At 47.9% G+C, this 24,120-nt stretch overlaps 2 protein-coding genes across 5 annotated transcripts in view; both read left to right on the top strand.

Moving 5' to 3' along the window:
* nkain2 (sodium/potassium transporting ATPase interacting 2) overlaps positions 1–11,487 on the top strand; it is a 33,522-nt gene extending 22,035 nt beyond the window's left edge. The window contains exons 4-8 of one of the 3 annotated variants that reach the window (XM_067241534.1): positions 2,280–2,480; positions 6,336–6,396; positions 6,750–6,830; positions 9,113–9,194; positions 10,351–11,487. In XM_067241534.1, the coding sequence (XP_067097635.1) occupies positions 2,280–2,480; positions 6,336–6,396; positions 6,750–6,830; positions 9,113–9,194; positions 10,351–10,360 (435 nt within the window). In that variant the 3' untranslated portion in view covers positions 10,361–11,487. Of the gene's footprint in view, positions 1–2,279; positions 2,481–6,335; positions 6,397–6,743; positions 6,831–9,112; positions 9,195–10,350 lie in introns of all 3 variants that reach the window. The other 2 variants (XM_067241533.1, XM_067241535.1) reach the window with 2 other exon arrangements.
* Positions 11,488–13,658: 2,171 nt separating this feature from the next.
* On the top strand, positions 13,659–23,730 carry rnf217 (ring finger protein 217). Of its 2 annotated transcripts, XM_067242408.1 has the most exons (6): positions 13,659–14,668; positions 18,372–18,602; positions 18,919–19,083; positions 20,016–20,217; positions 21,259–21,330; positions 21,678–23,730. In XM_067242408.1, exons 1-6 carry the CDS (start codon positions 13,736–13,738, stop codon positions 21,752–21,754), a joined length of 1,680 nt encoding a protein of 559 aa, XP_067098509.1. In that variant the 5' UTR covers positions 13,659–13,735; the 3' UTR covers positions 21,755–23,730. The 2 variants fall into 2 exon arrangements, with proteins under 2 accessions (XP_067098509.1, XP_067098510.1); XM_067242409.1 differs by lacking the exons at positions 21,259–21,330; positions 21,678–23,730 and adding an exon at positions 20,699–20,827.
* Positions 23,731–24,120: the final 390 nt, after the last annotated feature.

Raw genomic sequence — 24,120 nt, 5'->3', positions numbered from 1 at the left:
ATGCAAACGCCTGTGACACTTGAGATACCTGTACACGCTGTACATGCAGTGCACACACACACACAGAACACACACACACAGAACACACACAGAACACACACACAGTACACACACGTGGATCTTGTGAGGGAGGGAAGGGAGGGACAGTGTTACGGCACGAGGCGTGGAGAGGACGATAGAAAGCGAGTGATGAGGAGAGGAGGAGAAAGAGCTCTTGTGTGTATGGCTCTCACATGTCAGGGACAATATGTGACTGTGGAAAATAGAGAAGTCATTGTATGTTGAAGAACATTAGGCTGTTAAGGAACACACGCGCACACACAAAGACACACACACACACACAAAGACGCACACAGGTCCTTCAGTGGAGTGTGAGGTGTTGGAGTGCATCTAACTGGGAACAGTGTGAAGGCTGCTGTTGTGTCTCTCTCAGGCACTCACTCACACACACTCACACACACCCTGTAGTGTCCCAGTGGATGGGTAAAGCCTGCCATTGTAAGGAGAGGAAGAGGAGGAGGAGGAGGAGGGATGTCAGGGTTCTACAAGTCAAGATTTCATTATGCTCTCTCCATTCCCATTCTCTCAGCTCCTCTCCTTTTGTGTCCCCTCCTCTCCGCTCCTCTCCTCTTCACTCCTCTCAACTCCTTTTGTCTCTCCTCCACCACTCTCCCCTCTCTTCCCCTCCCTTTACTTTCTTCTCCTTTGCTCTGCTGGAATGCTGGTAGTTACTAAACAGCAGGCACTGTCAGATGATCTTGAGGCTTTGGAGAACATTTTTGTTGTCTCAATCACCTTTCAACACAGAAGGTTCCACACACACCACCTCCAACGCAGAGTTGGTCATACATGTGACACACACACACACACACATCCTACGCTTGGCTTGTCTGCATGGTATCTGCTCATCGAACGACTACAGGCTTTGATTTAACAGAGGGAGCCCTCACTCCCCCCCCCCCCCCCTCTCAGCCTCCCTCAGAGATGCCATGCGTCACCCAGGCCACTGTAGAACAGAACAGCAGAACAGAATGACGCCATCCTAAACATTCTTTACCCCGTCCTCACACTGCGTTCCCTGTATCCCTCCTGCCGTCTGCTCCTCCCCCCCCTTGTCTTTTCTCTCCCCCGTCCTTCCTCCCCCTCGGAGAGGGAGAGTGGGTGGATAGAGAGTGAGTCACCAGTAGAGCCCATGTTCAAAGGAGTGCAGAGAACCTCTTTGATATCTCATCTTTCTTGTCTCAGTGCTGACTGGCTGGCTGGCTGATTGATTGACTGGTTTTCTGATTGTTTGACTGACTGACTGGTTGGATGACTGACTGCTTGGCTGGCTGGCTGACTGGTTCTTTTTAAAACCACTTCACGTATAGAGGCTAGTGTAGCTTAGCTTTTCGGAGCTTCCCTGTGGACGTTCAATAGACACTTGCCGAGTGACAGAAGCCAGTGTTGTTGAACGATGCCAGTTGAGTTTAGCTGCTGCTGCTCTGCTAACTATAGTGTATGGGTATGAATCCCAGTGGATGGCCTCTCTAGCTCTGGGCACGTGAGCTCCCAGAGTCTGTTTGTGCAATATTTATTGACATAAACAATCTCCCATCTGTTAGAGACAAATGAGACGGCTGACTGCAGACAAAGAGCTGCTCAGCCCACATAGAGAGGTGGCAGTCTGGCTTATTGTGCCTGGAACAGTATGGCTGCTTGTGTCTGTGTTTGTATGTGTGTGTGTGTGTGTGTGTGTGCGCGTGTGTGCGTGCACGTGTGTTGTTTAATGTATGTGTGTGAGTCCAGGACAGTGCTAGCCCTGCTGTAAACAGACCCACATCAGAGCCTCCATTGTGTTGCCATTTCCAGCTGCTGAACAACAGAAACATGCTCACTCCACCATGAAATTAGCTCATTTAGCAGCGCTGCCTTAATGTATGAGTTAGGATAATGCCGACACATGCACACCTGCACACACTTTCACACACTGGGGATGGCTCCGAAGCCATGCTATTCTGAAGAGCACAGATAATGTGAAGTTTATAGGCTTTATTCGGATTCGGTTGATGATTTTATCACCGTTGCCTCTAACATGTCATCTGTTGAAATGTAAGGATAAAAGGACAAGAATACGATTCACAGATCCAAATGGTCGGATTTAGACCTCTATGAAAGTAGTGTCTGTGTGTTTCACCTGTATGGACTTGCCTAGTCAAACCCCAACAGACCTTTTAGCTGTATCTCTCTGAGTGCCTGTAACTCCTACCCTCAGCTAACTGGTCTCCCCCCCCCCCCAGGACTCTGACCTCATCATGACCTTCAACATCTCCATGCATCGCTCCTGGTGGATGGAGAACGGCCCAGGATGCAGGGTGACCCCGGTAACCCCCCCTCCATCCTGGGCCCCGGAGGACCACCGCTACATCAGCATCTCAGGCTGTCTGCTGGACTATCAGTACCTGGAGGTGGCCCACAGCTCTCTGCAGATTCTACTGGCTGTAAGTACCTACCCTGGCCTACCCACCTGCCCTGCTGACCCTAGCCTGTTTATCTTACCTACCCTACCTACCCTATCCTACCACAGCCTTCCTACCCTGCTGTATACCTGTACCCCCCTTAATCTTCTCCAGGGAGTCAGGCAGAGCACGGAAGGCAGTGGAGTCAGGGCACCCTGATAGAACCAGAGTAATGTCAGCCAGTGTTCCTCTCACTGTCGAGGCTCAAACAGAGATAATTATGAGGATTAGGATGAGAGAAAGATGGAGGGAGACAGAGAGAAAGAGGGCTGTCTTTTCCACATCACTCATTCCTCTGCTGGAGGACAAGGCTGTGAGTCTGTGAAGAAGCAGAGCAGCACTGTGGGATAATTAGGTCTCCCTCCCTCCTCCTCCTCGACTCTCCCCCAACAACCCCAGCCTCAGTCCCTGCCTCAGCCACAGCCTCAGTTTGAGCCCCAGACTCAGCTCCAGCCTCAGTAAAAGCCTCAGACCCAACATGCCCCTCCATGTTCTGTCATCGTGAGAGTTACTCTCCAGGGATTACACCTAGCCTATAGGGGTGACAGAGTTACTTCCTCCAGAGATTGGACCTAGCCCTCACATATCAGACAGTCTGGGGGCTGTGGTTACCCAGACAGGTTAATTTCCTTCAGGCTAATGGGTTCACTGGTGACAGCAGCAGCAGATTTATGTACAGCCAGGAAGTCAGGATGTTGCTAGGCAGATTTTTTCTTCACACTGGGAGCAGGGGACAAGCCCAGCAGGGACCATAACACACGCTCACACGCACACACACACAAACATGCGCACACACACACTTACACACACAGGTCGAGGTTAGCTTGGGGGGCCTCTCTCATGACTGGATGAGTGTCCAATGAGCTGTGTCCAGCTCACAGTAGCATCACTGATGCCTCGTAGCCCGCAGCTCACAGTACACACACACACACTTGCACGTACACACACACACACATGCATGTATACACACACACACTTGCACGTACACACACACTCATGCAGGTACACACACACACAAGCACACAGGCCTGAGAGCATCAAAACCAGGTCAGACAGCCAAAACGAGGACCAGAGCTCATACAATACCCACAATGCTTGAACATACACACACACACTCACACACAATCTAGACAAGAATGTATTATCTTCACGTCACCCTCGCTCTCCCCTCTCTCACCTCATTCTCTCTCTATATCTCTCCCACTTTTCGGTCTGTCTGTTTGTCTCTCCGTGTCTGTGTGTTAGTGTGCAGATTGAAGCGGGGGTATCAGCAGAGACATCTTCTCTCTGAAATAGAAAACCAACAGTGCTCCACCACCATGGTGTCTGACGGTGTTACACACCGCCCCACACCCAGCCCGTCCCCTCTCCACCACTCTCCTCTTACACACACACACCCACACACACCCACACCCACACACAGTTCAGCAGTAAATCTTGTGTACGGTCTTTGTGTCTTTCCTCCTCTGCTATCTGAGTGACGGGCCTGCAGACCCTGTCAGGTTCTCAGCCTCATCTGAGTAGGAGGGGGGGGGGGCAGATTATTGTCCTTTTATTTTTCAAATGTCAGAGTCGACGTGGCTTGGTTTTTAATGTACCCCCCCCCCCCCCCCGCCCCCCCACATACACACACACACACACACACACACACACACAGGACTGTGTAGTATAGCTGCAGTCATGAAGAACAGAGAGGAAATAGTACTGTACTGGTGAACATATTAGAAGCAACCAACGTGTCTGTGTGCATGCGTGTGTACGTGTGTGTGTGCCAGCACTGTCTGAGATATTTACTTCCGTCTGAAACTGTCCACATGCATACATCCTTATTTTAGGAAAAGCATATTTTCTCTCATGTTGAGTCGGTCTGCCCCAGGCTAATTAGAGAAATTGATTTCAGATGTGGGCCTGAACGCGTTTGAAAGGCCTTTACCGTCGCTGTGCAGAGAGCCTCTGTGGACTGGTGGTGTTATGGGTAGTGTAGTGTGGATGGCCTGACATTCAGACAATGCACACCTGACATGACCCCAATTAGGGCCGCTGAGATTATTGATCCTGGAGTATGGATCCTTAGCCCTACACACGGCTCTCTCATCATTCTGGCTTTACACTGGGATAGACGCCCCACCATAGTAGTACTGGGTTAAATGTATTATACTGGGATAGACTGACTATAGGCAGACTTCAAAGTAAACCCACATGTCAGCTATCAGGTGAACATTAATATCTCAACTCCAGTCCTTAATTATGTTGTTTACTGCTTTACTTGAACTGTACTCAGACTTTTTCTATTATTGATGTACAGTATACCTCTGTAACAGGGCATACATATTTCATGATGATATCTCATTCAAACAGACATCGTATTAGTAGGGGAGATGTCCACTCAGACAGATGGAGAGGAACTAGAGACTGTAGAATACAGAGATATTACACCCGCTGCCTGACAAGGTTGAACTCCTACAGATGAACTGTCTCTGCTTTGTGGTGCTCAACATCTGGTCTGTCTCTTTGTGTGTTTGCCTGTGTATATCTGTGTGTGTGTGTGTGTGTGTGTGTGTGTGTGTGTGTGTGTGTGTGTGTGTGTGTGGTTGTGCACACATTGTCAAAATGTGTGGAAGGTCGCTGCGTGTGACTGGTGTCCTCCATGTCTGGGTGTGGTAGCGTAGCAAAGCATGATGGGTATTATGTTAATGTCTCCAAGAGGAGACGCCTTCCAGCTGTCAGACTGCTGGCCTGAAGCTCTACTTGGAGAGGAGGAGGAGAGAGGTGAGCAGAGGAGGGGGAAGGAGTGGAAAGGGGAAAGGAGGGAGGGAGAGGGGGGAGAGGAGGAGAGACAAGGAGAGGGGAGTGAAAAGAAAGGAGTTAAGGGAAGCAGAGCAAAGATGGAGAAAAAACATAAGGGGCTGAGGGAGGGAATAGAGCAGCACATTATTCAGATTAAATGAGGGCAAGACCTTGAGGTATTCCTGGAATCTTAAATCTGGTTGTTAAGATTTACTGCTGAACCCTGTGAGAGTGTGTGTATGTATGTGTGTATGTATGTCGTGTGTGTGTGTCCTATCCAATCAGAGACCTCCAATCAGTAGGGAACGGTATTACAGCTCAATAGGAAGCTAGTGATGGTGAATAAGATTGATGAGCGTTGCAGCAAGGTTGTCTACCAGACGACCAGACTGCACGCCTTTCTGTACCAGACTACACATTACACACACAGTCTGTACCAGACTACATGTTACACACACTCTCTGTACCAGACTACACATTACACACACTCTGTGTACCAGACTACATGTTCCACACACTCTCTGTACCAGACTACATGTTACACACACTCTCTATACCAGACTACATGTTACACACACTCTGTGAGCTACATGTTACACACACACTCTATACCAGACTACATGTTACACACACTCTTTGTACCAGACTAGTTTGACCTCTGCCCTGCAGTGTTAGACTGCTCTAGATACCCCAACACCTGTTCTCTCTTCTCTCCACACACATCTAACACTCCTCTCTCTCTCTCTCTCTCTCTCTCTCTCTCTCTCTCTCTCTCTCTCTCTCTCTCTCTCTCTCTCTCTCTCTCTCTCTCTCTCTCTGTCTCTCTCTCTCTCTCTCTCTCTCTCTCTCTCTCTCACACACACACACACACACACACATGCTGCTGCTATGAGGATACAGTAGATCAAAACCTAGACACTGAAACCTCCCATTTTGCTGTCATTAGTCCTTTATTAAGAGTGTATGAACTCCACAGAGATCTGATTGGTTGTGCCTTTGTCTGTGTCTGTCTGATTGGCTAACTAACGTATTCCTTGTGTTTGGGTGCAGCTGGTGGGGTTCATCTATGCCTGCTACGTGGTCAAGCTGATCTCAGAAGAGGAGGACAGCTGTGAGTATCTGTTCTAGACACACATACTCTCTCTCTCTCTCTATGACACACACACACACACATTTTCTTTTTTCTCACACAGTCTCTCTCACACAAACTCACACACACACTCTTTCTCTCATGCACACACACACTTTTACATAAGCACACACACAGTCACACATGGACTCTCTCTCACAAAACACCCTCTCTCACACACACGCTCTCACACGCATACCCTCATACATGAAATAGAAATATGTCCCAACAAAATTGTTAAAGAGAGAAAGAGCCAGTGCCACAGCGAGAGAGAGGCTAGACCCATACCATTTCTCTCATTCTTTCTTTCTCTTTCATTCATCACCAAGCAACAGCGATAAAGACAGAGACAGAAGAAAGAGGGAGAAGAGAGAGGAGAGAGAGCAGGAAGCGAGGAGGAAGGGTGCAGAAAGGAGGTAGGGAGGGGGGGGGGTCACTGCTCTACAAGCAGACTGTGTTCTTTCAATAATAGTTACAGGATCTCTTCTCTGATTGCATTACAGTCATCAGATGTTCCGGGTGCTGGAGTATCTATTAGACACAGGGCCTAGTAGCCCTCAGACTCTGAGACTGGAGATGTGGTCGCTGTCCAGAGAGTCAGCCTAGTTGGCACTTCAAACCTTTTTCAGGTCAGGAAGAAAGTTTCAAAGAGCACTTGAAGGAACTGACAAATGTTCCATGTAGTATCTCGGAGGGTTCTTTGTTGTTCCAGAGTTCTACACAGCTACCTTTGATTTATAGAACTCGACACTCCCCTACTCTTTCCCTCCACCACTCCTCCCTCCCTCCTATATCTCTGCTCCACTCCCTCTTCTCTTTCCCTCAACCACACCCCCCTCCCTCCCCTTTCTATCCTCTATTCCCTCCTCTCTCCCTCTCCTTTTAACCCCCCTCTTCCTCCCTCTCTCCTTTGTGGCCCAGGAGTGGTACATGTCATTAGAGTTTTAATGAAGAGCAGCTGGTAGTTGCCACTCAATAAAGTCTTTCAGACAGAAGTCTCTGTACCAGACAGACTCTCTGTACCAGACTACACGTTACACTCTCTCTGTACTCAACTAGACCCTCGCAATGGATAACGCTGACATTAGACCATCCACTGACATTCTAGAGCTGCCCCAAGACATTTTGCAAGCCTGAGAGAGAGAGAGAGAGAGAGAGAGAGAGAGAGAGAGAGAGAGAGAGAGAGAGAGAGAGAGAGAGAGAGAGAGAGAGAGAGAGAGAGAGAGAGAGAGAGAGAGAGAGAGAGAGATAAAGATAATGTGAGGACCAAAGCCATGCATTATTCATTGACAACCAGGAAATTATGTTGCAGTCCCCCACTCCGGGATAACCAATCAGCTTCAGTGAAGCAGAAAGGCGGGATCTCCTGCTGGCTGAGTGACAGCAGAGTTCCATCAGCAGATATAAGCTGTTTATAGTGTCTCCCCTTTCCCCAAGATAGAGTGTGTGTGTGTACGCATGCACGTGTGCATGTTTCCATGTGTGCGTGAATGTGTGTGTGTGTCGCCACCATGCAATCAGTGTGCAATGTTTCCTATTATCCCTGCTAACACCATGATGAGTGGCCTGCAGGCTTCTCCACACGAGCACATTAACACACATCTGCCTGTCTGAATGCTAATATTAGAGCAGCTTTATTACACAGAGGGAGGTGCTGCCACAGGGCTGACTGACTACCCACAGAGGGAGGGGTCAGACAGACTGCCCACAGTGGGAGGGGCCAGACAGACTGCCCACAGAGGGAGGGGCCAGACAGACTGCCCACAGAGGGAGGGGCCAGACAGACTGCCCACAGAGGGAGGGGCCAGACAGACGGCCCACAGAGCGAGGGGTCAGACAGACTGCCCACAGTGGGAGGGGCCAGACAGACTGCCCACAGAGGGAGGGGCCAGACAGACTGCCCACAGAGGGAGGGGCCAGACAGACGGCCCACAGAGGGAGGGGCCAGACAGACTGCCCACAGTGGGAGGGGCCAGACAGACTGCCCACAGAGGGAGGGGCCAGACAGACTGCCCACAGAGGGAGGGGCCAGACAGACGGCCCACAGAGGGAAGGGCCAGACAGACTGGCCACAGAGGGAGGGGCCAGACATGCATGTTGATGCACCTCTTTAAGCTGATACAGTGCATATGATAGAGGGTTGGTGTCTATGTCTTGTAGAAGCTGTGTGTCTTGATCTCATTGTTATGCTGTGTCCTGAGACTTGCCAGTTCCAGGTTCAGATGACTGGGATTGAATATGTGCTCCATCAATGAAATTGGGAGACAGGATCGTATTGATCATCTGTTGTCTGTGTGTATGATTGATCGGAACAAAATTCTCAATCAACCCTGAGATCCTGGTCTTCCTCACTCTTCATCTCTCAGCCCTGAAGCTCTTCAGATCAGTTCTCATACAGCCCCTCCCCCTGACAGGCCTGACCAGTCAGCCAGCCAGTCAGCCAGTCAGCCAGTCAGTCAGCCAGCCAGCCAGCCAGCCAGCCAGCCAGTCAGTCAGCCAATCAGCCAGTCAGCCAGTCAGCCAGTCAGCCAGCCAGTCAGCCAGCCAGCTAGCCAGTCAGCCAGTCAGCCAGCCAGCCAGCCAGCCAGCCAGCCAGCCATACACACGCACACGTCCACCTTCAAATGCCCACACAGACACAGGTCCCTCCCAGCTGTGTTCTGAACTCTCTTGACTGATCTCTCATGTGTCTCTCCAGTTGATTTTATAGGAGGCTTCGACTCTTATGGATACCAGGGACCTCAGAAAACCTCCCACCTGCAACTCCAACCGATGTACATGTGAGTATGACACTGTTAGACACACACAAGACTCACTCTCCTGGTCTGTTTGAAGTTTGGTGGTGGTGCTAAGCTTCTCTCCTTCTGAGAAATATCAGAGTGGTAATGCTTCTGTCAATACGGCTTAGATACTGCACGCTTACACAAACACGCACGCGAACATTCAAACACACGCGCACGCACACAAGCATACACACACGCTCAGATGCGGATCAGCATTGAAACAGTGTGTATCTGGGCTCCTGGAAGGATTCGATGATCTTTAGATGAGATGAGCGGATGAGTGCAGAGGACAACAACTGAAGGTGTGTCATCTCAGTGGGATTATCACCTGAGCAGCCATCCTCCCTGATAACCGCTCCCAGAAACAAGCAGCATCTTAGCCTACACCCTGCCTGGTTAAACAGACCTATAGAATGTATTTCAGGAAAATGGACCATTAGAGAGAGGGAGAGGGGGAGGGAGGGGGAGGAGATTGGGTGACAGGGAGAGAATAAGAGAGAGGGGGAGAGAGAGACATACACAAAGGACTGTTACAAATAAAGAACACAATTACGGAGCGTGCTGTGGTTTTATAGCCCCCAGAGGAAGACACAATAGCGATCATACATCAAGCAGAGCAGGGGAACAGGCCTGGAAATGCTTGTGCACAAATGCACACACACACACACGCACATGCATGCACACACACTCTTACAGACACGTTCTCACATACACACGCACACGCATGCTCTCCCTGTCCCGCACAAATGCACACACACAAAAGCATCAATAGCCAATCATTCCTCCCAGCTGAGGCTCATTAAGAGCAGGTTTTATAGGTTGGGATGACAGCGAGAAATCCTGGTTTGAGGCCAACTGAGATATACATCCCTTTCTCTCTTCCCTCCTCCTCACCTCCTCCCTCCTCCCCCTCCCTCTGCCCTGTTCTCTGCTTTGGTATTGTGATGAGCTGAACATGACATGGCCCCCAGACGAGATAACCACATTGGAACTGTGACCTGTTCTATATTTGTATTTTAATTGACAATACAACATTTTTTATCAGTATCATTATGTATTTTGTGTACATGAGTAGTATTATAGCATAATCTGTGCTTTGTCAAATCCATACATGCACAACTGACTTCATGTTATCTCCTCTGTTCTCTTCCAGGTCAAAGTAACGCGGACTGCCTTACCAACATCAAAAGCTACTGTTTTAACTTCCTGTCCATTTCTTCAATGTCTTAAACATGATACTGTGTCTTAAAGTATGTGAAGAGCCAGAGACTCCATGCTCTAACCTCAGAGAGAACACAGTGGATGTTCCTGTGCGTGTGTGTGTGTATGTGTGTGTGTGTGTGGGACGGGGTGACTGAGTGTGTGTCTAGTAATTGTGTCTGAGCCGGGCCTGGACTAGGCCAGTCTGCTGGAGCAACAGTGCCACCATGTGGCTCTACATGGTCACCACAGGAGAAGTACAGAACCTCTACTCTCGGAGCTGGACGACAGAGACACATCAGGGAGCCAATAGTATTAATCTCCCGGACCACGCCCAATTGGCCATGTTGACCCGTTGGAATACTGCCAACTCGCTCCCTAAGTGTTCCAACTGTGTTCCCACTTAAATGATTGGACAATACTCTTCACCTTGAGGAATGTCCAATACCTGATCAATACCTGATCGATGAGCCTCTAGTCTTTCTGTGTTTGTGACACAGGGAATCTCAATCGGAGCAGCAGAGCTCTAGGCCCCAATCTCCCTGAAAATTAGTCCTGACAGTGCCCAGGACTGTAGACGGACAGATGGCAGACTGAGCTTGGCTATCAGGTGGATCACAGGAACACCAGGCCCAGACAGCCGGTCTGGACATTTCTAGAGGCATTTGTGTTTGCATGAGGTGTCGACTCTGTGCCCTATTTATTCTCTGACATCACTGGATTGTTCCCAGACTAGCTAGTGCTGTGTGCTAGCATGCTAACTGGCAAGACTGCTGAGTAGCTAGAAAGGTATTCTAAATGGCTAGCCTGCAGACTAGCTAGAGCGGTGTGCTAACCTGTAGACTAGCTAAAGGGGTGTGTTAGCTACTAGCCTTCCCTGTTACACTGAGTGTGAACTTTGTGCTTTTCTAAGACAACGTTGAGTCTCTCCTAATGACAATGACGTACACTTACAAACTATTATGAAACTTCTTTAAAATTCTAGGCATTTTTAACATGTGTGACAGTGTTTACTCTTTTTATAGTTGAATACTAATTGCTGATGTTGTGTATGTGGGGCCTTGTATTCTTTTAACTGTATAATGTGTCAGGGGAGTTGGGTGGGGTGGGTGGGGGGGGGCAGGGTGTATAGTGTCAGGACAGCCCTGGGTGGGGGTGGGGACAGTATCTAAAGTGACTGAAACATGTTTCTGTGTGGTGGACTAGAACCCTAGATCTATCAGGATCACCTCTCAACTATCACAACCCTTCCCACCGGATAGCTCTTCCTGTCACAGAGGCCAAAGATACCAGGAGTTTACTAAGATGATCCACTTCATCATAGTAGAGAGAGTGGGAAACAATGTCTGCAATAAACACAGAAAATTCCAAATTTCAAATTTGTGGAACTGGCAGAAATGTTTCCTGGTTAAATTTTAAAAAGAGCAAGCAATTTGGCACACACGTCATTGATCACAACATGAAGTACATTTGACCCAAATTCCCATGTTAAGGGACAGGGAGAGAGAGACACTCATGGTCAGAGAGAGCAGCACTAGAGTGGTTAACATAGTGAAGCAGAGCTACCAGGAGAGGCCTGGGGGCCAGAGACTTGAATTCTACCATTCTCTCTAGATGTAGACGTTTTATATTTATGTTACTTTTCAAAAAGACTGTAAATATAATAAAAGCCAACTATGGAAAAGGCCTGTCATGTTCTGTGGTTTGTGTCTGGTTGTGTGTGTTTGTGAGAGAGAGAGAGAGAGAGAGAGAGAGAGAGAGAGAGAGAGACCTGCTGGAGGCTGTGGTGAACCTGTTGCTGCTGTAAGTTATCTGTGCTCGTCAGCGCTCTTCAGACCGATCACACACTTAGCCTCATGTTCCACTCAGGCTATGTCCATAAAAAAGACTATTAGTTTCATGGCTCCGAGGGAGCACATGCAGACACACCTGTAGATCACATGGCACCTTTGAAGATCAACATCCAGACTCACCTAGTCCCTGGACCACGAGGAGGACCATCACAAACTCTCCTACTCACGCTCCTTTCCACCACTCTCTCCTCTCTGCCACTCTCTTGCTTTCCCCCCACTCCCTCTCCACCCTCCTCGCTCTCTCTCCCTCTCCCACACTCTCTCTCCTCGACTCCACTTTCGCTCCTCTCCCCGCATTCTCACTTTCCCCTACTCTCCACTCTCTCTCTCCCCCACTCTCCTCATCCCAACCCTTTCTCTTCTACACCACTCTTTATACCTCATGTGCCCTATGTATAACTAGGAGGTTCAATAACCAGATATGTGTCAATGGAGAGAGGATCATGTTGACACCTGCCACTAGGACAGACATGGCTGGTAAACAAAACCTGGGACTGACAGGAAGTGCCTCACTTAAACATGGGAAACTGGAACCTGAATCACAAAGTTATATAAAGGTTCATCTGAAATAAATATCTTGTTAATTATCTTGAAAATAATAATAATATTGTTAATTGTCTTCTTGGGGATATACATTCAAAGGACTGATGCAGTGTTGACAGCAGATTTCTGGTTTTGGTGTCATGCATACGAGTGCATTTCTGTGTGCTCTACTGCCTCTTGTTGGTGACTCTGTTATTGCAGGCCGGTCACTGCTACATTGTCGGTGGCGTCATATTCAGGCCTGCTGACTGCGATCTTCATTGTCCATTCATTATGATCATCGCTGCCTGTCTGTTCCGGGACATAATACTCCGCAGTAATATAATGATTCCAGATATTTGTGGTGTCATTGATCTAGCCTAAAGAGTCTAGTTTCCCAGCAAGAAGTTGATCTGGTCTCGATTACAATATTTCCAAAACCGTGCTGAGTAAAAAAAGAGAGACGGTATTATGATGTAGGCTATATGTTCAAATATTTGTATTTTATTTAGAGCCTATAATAGCAGTATATGTGTGCAGAATGTGAACAGTGTTGGCCTTGACCTCAGAACATCTCAAGTGTAGGCTACAGACTTCGTCTGACATTGCTCTGGAGGCGCATCCCGCTGCGCCAGGCTGTGCGTCACGCAACAGCGGACAGGTGACCTGTTGATACCCAGGCGGATACGCACGTGCCAGGGTATCCCCTGAGATGGAATAATATTTGAACCGTAATTACGCTACGAATGGATCCGTGAAGTTCACTATATTGGGTCACACTAGCCCTTGCTGATATTGCGACCGACAGCACTGGCTGCAGGTCATGTGCGGCTGGGTGAGTGTTAACATCCAGCTCCAGCTTTGTGCTCAAGTCGAGGCTGCTCGGCTTTGTTTTGTTTTGTTAGTGACTGGAGTTGGAGCGAGAAGGGAAGGAACGTGCATGGATTGTTCTCCGCTTCGGGAATGGAAGATGACCAGATGTCGGAGGACAATAACCCGTGTAGCATGCTCGGTTTGGTCGGGAGCTATGAGGACGAGACGGTCTACAATGTCTACAAAGAGTTGCCCGACAAAGTTGAGTCAAGGGGCACAGATTTTGCACAAGATGCCCGGGACAGTAAGGTTCAGACAGCGGGCGGTCACTTGGACATGCACATGCAGAGAATTGAGAAGAGAACGAGCAAAGAAAACGAAGATACGGACAATTTTCGGAGACAGAGCGCGGTGCATATTTTGAAGAGGAATTTCGGGACGTCGCGATCGTTTTCCACCCTCAACAACAACAACAATACAGCGGATGACCAAAAAGACTCGGATGATAACATTGTTGACATAGTCATTAAACGTATGGAAAGTCTGGACCTGGAGAAGTCCAATTGGGGAGAACCGGAGGATATAAGTGAGCAAATCGCGGATCAAACGAAGGGATTAACGTCATCCGATTTGGATCAAGTTGATGTAACAGATTCTGACGAATGTAGAAGTAACCGGACTGACGACGAGTCATTTCAGTTAAAGGAGCATGTTTATTGTACGGTGTACTGCATCGCCAATGACAACTATCGGAAGCCTCCAGATAACCGTGAAAGCACAGAACACCAACATATTGAGAAGATAACGCCGTCTACATCGGATGTAACACCATCAGATTTATCTGTGGGTTTGCGGAGGAACAGCGATGCTGATACGGGCCACCGCCCCACTAACATCCCAGAACCCTACACATTATCGAACTTGATCGATTCTCGATCTCTGAGCAACTTTTACAACAGAGATTACAGTGTATCGGTTCTTATGACGTGTCGAATCTGTTTGGACGATAAGCATATAAAGCCGCTACATTGTTGCAAAAAGGCTGTCTGTGAGGAATGCCTAAAAAGATACATCAGTTCTCAGGTAGAAAAACAAATGATTGCTGTTTGAAGTGTGCGTGTGTGTGTGTTCATTAAAGCATCTAGAACATGTCACCACCATAAAGGAGGAAGTGTGCCTAGCCAGACCCCTTAGACCTCTATGTTTGAACATAGAACCACTCTGACAAGGCCTGGGCTTCCAGCATAGTTCTGTCTGTTGGACTTCACAGGCTCTATTTGTTTTCATAGGAGGAGCACTTTGTCCATGGTCTTGGATCCTAGTCTCCGGAAGAGCTACTAGCTTCTCCAAAGAGACTCCTAACAACACCAGTGTGTACCCTATCTAGTGTGTCCCTTAGCTCCTCCTGAGAGTGTCCTAGCTTTTCCAAGGTTGCACCAAGTGGGCAACCAGGAAGTTAGCTCTAGTCAGATGATAAACTTCCTGTTGGTGAGACAGCCAGTATGAAATTGTGAGGCATCCAGAGAATGTGACTCTCCAAACTGGTGGTCAGACTCACTGTGCCCACTATCACGCTTCAGGGAGGTCTTTCCTAGCTTGGTGTGTGTGTGTGTGTGTGTGTGTGTGTGAGAGCGTGTCTCTGTGTGTGTCTCAGCCTGTGTGTGTGCTCACACTGTCTCAGTGACCCATGCCATGTGTTAGCTGGTGCATGTTAGGAATGCTTGTCTTATTGTGCTGTACAGTAATAGCTGAGCTGTGGGTGCGTGTGTTTGTATGTAATTCCCTCTTTGTGTGTTAGTAATTGTTGTTTCTGGTCCAGGGAAGTCATGTGTTTCCTGCCTTCAGATCCTTCTGCCTGACCTGGCTTCTTCTGACTCCTCAGTCTGTCACAGACACAGTGACCATAGACACAGCAACCATGAAAAGTTGCATACCCACCTATACCGACACAGACATAGAAACACCAGACCCAGACACAGAGGTGTCTGGGTCACATATAGACCGAGATCACAGAGATAGTGGGGGTTTTGTTGAGACCAGGAGCTTTCTTGTCTCCTGTAAGCACAAAGAAAGAAAGAAAGAAAAGTCCGAAAGAAGCACAGACACAGCCTGTCCGAACTGGCATGTGTGTGAGAGTGTGTGTGGGATCTCCTGTGCTGTGGCTCTGGGGAGGAGACAGGGGTTGGCTGGTTCTTATTGACAGTTTAATCACAGAGTTCTGTCTCTGTGGAACGTAATGAAATCAGCCTGCCAGAGCACCGTCTGACTGAGCCTGCAGTGTGTGTATGTGTGCGCGTGTGTGTGTCATGTTGGGAAGGATCTGTGTGTTTGAGTTTAGTTATAAATGCTGACCTGTTGGCATATGTGAATAACACATATGTGGTTGCAGGTAGGCAGTAGGAAAGTTGTACAGCAATTGTTGTAGTAAGAGTGTGGTAGTCAGAGAGGTTTTAGTCAGATGGTACTTTAGTTAGCCTGTAGTTAGGTTGTCGTTTGTCCAGCAGGAGTGTGCACTAACCTGTTAAACTAGTTTGGTTAAACTGCTGCTCTTCACAGCCAGCACGAGTGAAACAGCCAACGCCCATTGTTATAGTGTTACAATAACACACACACACATCACAGATCTCAGTATGTAGAATAGAGTCTGAGACAGAGGGGATACTCTCATCTGTAGGATTACCGGTATGAGCGGATGATGTATTCTTTAGGATATGGAGGCGATGGTCTCTCCTGTGTAGGACATGGAGGTGATGGTCTCTCCTGTGTAGGATATGGAGGTGATGGTCTCTCCTGTGTAGGATATGGATGTGATGGTCTCTCCTGTGTAGGATATGGAGGTGATGGTCTCTCCTGTGTAGGATATGGATGTGATGGTCTCTCCTGTGTAGGATATGGAGGTGATGGTCTCTCCTGTGTAGGACATGGAGGTGATGGTCTCTCCTGTGTAGGATATGGAGGTGATGGTCTCTCCTGTGTAGGATATGGATGTGATGGTGTCTCCTGTGTAGGACATGGAGGTGATGGTCTCTCTTGTGTAGGACATGGGGGTGATGGTCTCTCCTGTGTAGGATATGGAGGTGATGGTCTCTCCTGTATAGGATATGGAAGTGATGGTCCCTCCTGTGTAGGATATGGAGGTGATGGTCTCTCCTGTGTAGGATATGGATGTGATGGTCTCTCCTGTGTAGGATATGGAGGTGATGGTCTCTCCTGTGTAGGATATGGATGTGATGGTCTCTCCTGTGTAGGATATGGAGGTGATGGTCTCTCCTGTGTAGGACATGGAGGTGATGGTCTCTCCTGTGTAGGATATGGAGGTGATGGTCTCTCCTGTGTAGGATATGGATGTGATGGTGTCTCCTGTGTAGGACATGGAGGTGATGGTCTCTCTTGTGTAGGACATGGGGGTGATGGTCTCTCCTGTGTAGGATATGGAGGTGATGGTCTCTCCTGTATAGGATATGGAAGTGATGGTCCCTCCTGTGTAGGATATGGAGCTGATGGTCTCTCTTGTGTAGGATAGAGAGGTGTGTCTGCTCTTACCCTGAGTGATCTATCCACACTGCCCACTGTACCCAGCCTAGCCTAGACTCGTGTAGCCCAGTTCAGGCCTTCTCATGCGATGGGTGTGGGGAATGTTTGGGTTTGGGGTTTAGCTTTAGGCTTAAGGCTGGGTTTAGAGTTAGGGCTGGGGTTGGGTTTTAGGGTTAGTGGCGACAGAGGTGGAATAGAAGGAGACATCAACCCAGGCACCCAAGTGAGACTGACACGACCACAAACTACCACAGCATTGTCTTTGTTCACACAGCCAGAATTCAGGTGCTGATGTAAATGTGTGTATACGTGTGTGTGTGTGTGTGACTCTATTCTCTGGGTAGTGGTAAACAGTGTTATGACGTCTCATGCTGACAGTTGTGTTCTCAGAGCTGCTCTGTCCTCTCAACAACAGATCCTCTTCAGTGTTCCAGGCTGCTGTCACAGCAGGCCTAACCACACATACACATACCAGCTAGCTAGACACACTCCCATCTCAGCTATCTACAAACACACACACATTCCTGCTAGCTAGACACAGACAGATCCAAACTAGCTAGACACACACACACCCCAGCTAGCTGGACACACTAGACTATATGGGTTATGACCCCTGTAGGAGTAGGTCTCCCTCTGTCCTCAATAGGAAGATATTTCTATTTCTGTCTCCAGTTAGGAGTTGGTCACTCTCTGTCTGTCCTCAGTATGAGCAGGTCTCTCTTTGTGTCTCTAAGCATCTTAGCTCTCCTGGCTCTTGTCCAGCCTTCCCAGGAAGTATCTGTCTGGTGCCAAGTCACATGACCTATGGTGGCGTAATGGATCTTATTGTTGCCTAAGAATTCTCTCCTGAACCAACCCCCACTGCTGTACCCTTCACTTTCCTGTCTTCTTCCTACCCTTTCGCCTTCTCTTTCCCCCTAGTGAGTAGTAAAGGTCACAGGGCATTTTTCACCATACACAGCACTCAGGACGCACACAGCTCTGCTATATAGGGATTAGTGTTTAGCTCAGAACAGCTACCTCCATGAATGTATACTTAGAAATGAACGTTGCCTCTGCCATGTAGCGCAGTACTTAGTATCTATGTATGTATGTGTTTTTGTTTAAGTTAGTTAGGTTACCCTTTACGTACATACTTTACAACCCTGTTACTGTTGGTATTATGACCCAGCTAATCATGTGTCCATTGGGTTATCTCAAACCACATGCTTGATAATATTGTCTGACAAGGCTGTTCATCATCCATCCTTAGGTGCGAGTGGGCAGGGCTGACATCATCTGTCCAATCACAGAATGCAGTGGTTTCCTGGAGGAGAGTGTAGTGGTGTCTCATCTGGCCAATGAGGAGGTAGCAAAGTACCGCTACTTCCTGGAGTTAGGCCGATTAGACGCCAGCACGAAGCCTTGCCCCCAGTGCAGCCTCTTCACCTCCCTGAAGACCCGCTCCCTTCAGACACCCAGCAGAGCAGAGCACAAGTACAAGGTGAGGTATGGGGGTTGAACCCCACAGTGTGACAGTAATCTAGTGTGATGTGATTCTTGATCTCAAAGTTAGGGTTTGATGTGATTGACATGTCTCCTTCACTGGAGGGACTAATAAAAACAAATCTCTCCTCTGCTCACTTCCCTCCTCTTCATGTCTTCCTCCTCTTCCCTACCACCCTGTCCTCTCATTTCATCTTCATATCCTTACTTTCCTCCTCCTCCCCTCTTCCCCTCCACCCTATTCATACCTTCTTTGTCTCCTCTCTGCTGGCATCTCTCTTTTGTCTTCTCCTTTTTCTCCTATCCCATGACAGGTCCAGTGCAGTAAGTGTCATTTTGTGTGGTGTTTTAAGTGCCACGCCCCCTGGCACCAGGGTCTGAAGTGTCGTGACTACCGGAGGGGGGACAAGCTGCTGCGGACCTGGGCCAGTGTTGTCGAGCACGGCCAGAGGAATGCCCAGAAGTGCCCCCGCTGCAAGGTGGGTACTGGGGCTGGGAATGGAGCAGAGACTTGGGCCTGGGCCTCTGTTGGCCCCCTGGCTGAGCCTAATGATGGTACTGGTTGAGATGGTAATCTAACTGTAACATGTAGTCACTGGTAAACAAATGCTGCTTCAGCAAAGTGATGTGATGTCCTTTTAGTATTCAACCAGTGTAGCGTAAAATAGGTAGAGATGTTCTGCAGCACTGAAGAGTCTTCTGTGTCAGCCAGACAGGAAGGAGAAGCTGCTTATCTGGCAGGATGTCTGTTAGAGCTGTTGTTGTTGCTACCTCAGCTTCAAACAAAAGCTGCTGGGACTGAGTTGGTGTTGGGGAAAGTCATGAGACTACCCTGGACAGAGAGTCAACCTTGATGTCATTAAAACCAGTCTAGCTTAATAACATAGCTAAATCTAGCAGCTAACATGGCTAAGCCTAGCCATAGCTACCTAACAGCGATGTTTGATCCAACATCATTCTGACATACTGAGCTGTCAATCAGTGATTTTTACAGATTGTTATCTGGACTGGTATCAACCAGACAGGCTGTTAGACAGGTTGTTGTTTAGTCAGATTGTTAGCTAGCCATAAGGTTTTCTCGTCAGGTTGTTAGCTTGACAGTTTGTCAGACCATCTCTCTCTGGTCAGCATCAACATGAGTCAGGACAGGACAGGAGACGGCAGGACTGTATGTTCCACACTGTTAATCAGTTCAGTGGCATGGGCCAAATTGAGCAAATCAAACAAATGTTCACAAGTAAGTTCCAAGAAAACCAACAGGGGTTTAGATGTAAACAACATCCTACAGTACTGGATAATGTAATATAACAAGATATTAAGTTTAACAAGTTGAATGATAACACACGAGATGTGTGACCATGACAAAGTGTGATAATGTGTGATACTGACAAAAACCTTAACGCTCCTCTAGATCCACATACAACGCACAGAGGGCTGCGATCACATGACCTGCACGCAGTGCAACACCAACTTCTGCTACCGCTGTGGGGAGAAGTACCGCCACCTGCGTTTCTTCGGAGACCACACCTCCAACCTCAGCGTGTTTGGCTGCAAGTACCGCTACCTGCCTGAGAAGCCCCACCTCCGACGCCTGGTTAGAGGCTCTGTGTGTGGTAGGCTGGCTGGTTGTACTCTCTCTCCCTCTCTCTCTCTCTCTCTCTCTCTCTCTCTCTCTGTGTGTGCATATGTGTGTGTGCATATGTGTGTGTGCATATGTGTGTGTGCCTGAGAGATTTGCATGTCATCAGGATATTGGAGTCAACAATGGCAGCAAAGAAAGAGCTGGTAGTTTTTTCGCCAGATCAGAGCCTGCTGAAATGAGGCGTATGCATGTGTGTCTACGTGTGTGCATCTGTATGTGTGTTCTTTAAGTGGAGCTCTATCTCCCCTGGATCATGACATGCAGTAGCTGGATCCCCCGTTTCTCTTTAGCACTGATGGTACAGATGGTAGCTTGTTAGCCTGAGCTAGTTAACAACCGCAGGGGGCCTGGGAAGCCATCTGACACACAAGGAGCTAATGTAGCCCTCTGAGATTCTAAACTACATTACCCAGCGGCCTCAGGGGACTGCATCTCACTTACTGTTCCTGCAGCCCTCTCCAGTAGCAGGTCACCGTACAGCTGGGCCTAGGAGACAGCAGAGAGGACTGGGCTACTAAAACTAATTCCCACATGAAAGGCTCCTTCTATTCCCTCTGGCATGTGCATACAAAATTAACACCACAAGTGTGATAACAGTAACATGCTAAACAATGGCTCACTTCAACTGTTTGAATCTGGAGAGTAGACGGATACAGAACTGTTGAAAGATAAGCTGCTGTACAATGTTTTTCCAAATGTTTTTCGAATGCCACACTAATACTACTCCAGAAATGGACAAGTTACTGCCAGCCCTCTAGATCTTTAACTTGGTCTTTGAAGTCTCCTTCTCTCTCCTTTCCCCATCCCTACTTCCCTCCCTCTCCTGCTCTCTCTGGCCCTCTTCCCTCTCTCTCCGGTCCTCCTCTCTCCCTCTCCTGCTCTCTCCGGCCCTCCTCTCTCCCTCTCCTGCTCTCTCCGGCCCTCCTCTCTCCCTCTCCTGCTCTCTCCGGCCCTCCTCTCTCCCTCTCCTGCTCTCTCTGGCCCTCTTCCCTCCCTCTCTCCCTCTCTCCAGTCAGCAAAGTGGTGGTAGCACCGGTGGTCATTGTGCTGATGGTGGTGATTGGAGCTCTGTCTCTGGTTATAGGTAAGAATGATCTATCTCTCTCTCTCTCTCTCTCTCTCTCTCTCTCTCTCTCTCTCTCTCTCTCTCTCTCTCTCTCACTCACTCACTCACTCACTCACTCACTCACACATACAGACGTATGCATGCACACACACACACAGACAGAAGTGCCTCCTTTGTTGGTGTAAACAAAAATGAACAGGCTGCTTATCAGTTTTAGATAACATTAACACACACATCCACACCTTATCTGTGTTAAACTGCAACAGGAAGACTGCAGATAACCATGTACAACAACAGACATGACAGGTCTTGAGGTCTACCCCACCACTAGGATGTTCTTTAACCAGTCTGCCCCCCCTCTCCAGGACTGGTGGCCTTCCCCATCTACTACATCTGTAAGAGGAGGAGGAAACGGACCCATGGCACCGGCCGCTGGATCTGATGAGGCCCCTCCCACATCCCCCCCTCCAAGGCCTTGCTCTGCTCAACCCTAACACCATATTATTTATTCAGCCTTTTCAGGGATTGTGTTTTGTGACCATGAATAGCCACATGACACAGTTGAATTACTGATAGTTTGTGAGAATTCTATGACATGTGCACTGTGAGTGGTGCTTGTGTTTGCGTGAGGTGTAGGCCTGGCCAAGTCACACACACACACACTCTAGTGTCTCTCTAAGCCTCATCTTGCTGTGCCAACAGCAGTTTTGTGCCCACACAGTGGTATGTGCATCATCAACAGAATGTGTTTGTTGTGAAACAATGATCAGAGCTTCAGTGAGGGTGTGCTCTCTCATCTCTTGTCTGTTTGGGACATGGCTCGCTTGGTTTTGTTCCGTGTTGCCAAGAGATTTTATCGGTCCACAGCCCTAGACATATGTAGAAGGGGGTGGGTCCCAACTTATTTGGATTAATACATTTCTCTGCCATGAAAAACAATTTGCCAAAAACATATTTTTATTATTTAGACAAGCTTGAATATAGGTTGCTTTGTACATCAGTCAACTGTACCTTTGATGTATCTCATCAGTACATACAAAAAAAATAATCTTAAATTATTACTTTTTGATCTGCAGACCACAGATACACTCTGGGACAGGGTAAGAATGGTGAGACTGTGTGTAGGGGACTAATTAAGTACTGCATGGAACAATCACTTCAGTCTATCATTAAGACAAGGTTGATCAATTGCAATCTGTCCAGGATTTGTGTTATCCTGCAACAGGAAAACACAAGTGATGATGATGAAAATGTCCTTCTCTATGGTTACCATCAGGTCTTTCTTATCACATCATAGTGTGTCACGACTACAAATTTCACTTTTGTATTTGTTACTCAGGGTGTTTTCCTTCCCATTCTGCCCTCTTTCAACTGAGTCTCTCCCTGCCGGTCTCTCTTTCTGCCTGTCTGTTTCCTGAGTTGTCTGTCTGTATGCCTGTCTTTCTACTCCTGTAACCACCACTGGTGTACCACAGCAACACTACGCTGCTCACAGAACTGTCCCCGAGGCAGAGTAGGTCTGCTGACATGCTCTCAGGACTCACCCTTAGAAGACTCTCACGTGCAGACGCCATTTTGATTTGACGTGTTTAGATGCTCCGATTTTGTTAGGCGATTGATCCTGATGCAGCATCCAGTGGGAGGTTGAGGGTGTGAGGTATAAGGCCTCCCCTCTTGTGTGCAGTCACCCTGGGGAGCTCTCGCTGGCTGAGGACCCCAGGGGTGCCATACAAGAATGACACTGTTTATTGTAAAACAAGTAACACGTCACTGCAATCTTGTCACACTGTCGGCCACATGGCACTGCAATGTTGTTACACTGTTATTACCATGTTGTTACTGTGATGTTCATATCATGTTGTTACAAGCTATTTGTGAACATGTTTTTAGCATGTTTGAGCCATATGTCTTACATGTTATAGCTATGTATTAACATGTTCCATTAACATTCATCTGGTGCCTTTATAGAAGTCTTATACATATTTAGAACTTCACAGACCAGATATTCAGATTATACCTGGTCCCAGATTACAACACTTGCACACATGATTACAACATTTACACACATGATTCTCAGATGAGGCCTAATCTGTCTGTGGAAAACTGGCCCTCTTATAATCTAGAAGTAAACCTAATCTCCGATGTTACTTTGACTTTCACTCCAGAGGACCTTGCCTCTGATCCTGTACTCAAGTAGTTTGCACAATAGCAGGTAGATGGTCAGTTTCTCTTCTGATCCTAGATGTAGGCTGAACACAGTAGCTGGACACCACCACATCACAGAGAGTAGAGTATTTAATGTCTAGGTTTGCACAGATCTCTGCTCCTGGTGGCTGGGGTTCAAAGATGCACTGCTATCTTTACATATGACTCCTGTATTTTACCTGAGGGAGACATTAAAAATAGCTTTTGAAATGCCTGTTCTGACTGTGAGCTGTGTGTTGTTGATCATACTGTGTGTGTCACGCTATGCTCTTCGTCCTATAAACAGTCACAGGCGCCCCATTCCGCCATCAGAGGGCAGAAGTGAACCAGAGAACGTTCATCACAGCTAACGACTTTCTTGGAAGGCGGCGTTGATAATGAAACAATTTATCAGACAACGGCCACCAAATACAAATATGTAGGCTTCTATCTATAAGCACTGTCAATATGTCTGGATAAGCAAGTTTTTTTTTTAAGACAGTTTCAACAGTTTATTATTTCAGGTCTCATATTAAATCAGGAAGAGTGCAATCAACAGTTGCACTTATTGGTTGCCATTGGTTTGGAAAGTTTTAATTGTATGTTTATGCCATGTTGGCATTG

The sequence above is a fragment of the Osmerus mordax genome, chromosome 8 (assembly GCF_038355195.1).
Source record: "Osmerus mordax isolate fOsmMor3 chromosome 8, fOsmMor3.pri, whole genome shotgun sequence".
NCBI lineage: Eukaryota > Metazoa > Chordata > Actinopteri > Osmeriformes > Osmeridae > Osmerus > Osmerus mordax.
Note: the sequence above shows the minus strand (reverse complement) of the source record. Positions and strands in the feature narration are given on the sequence as shown.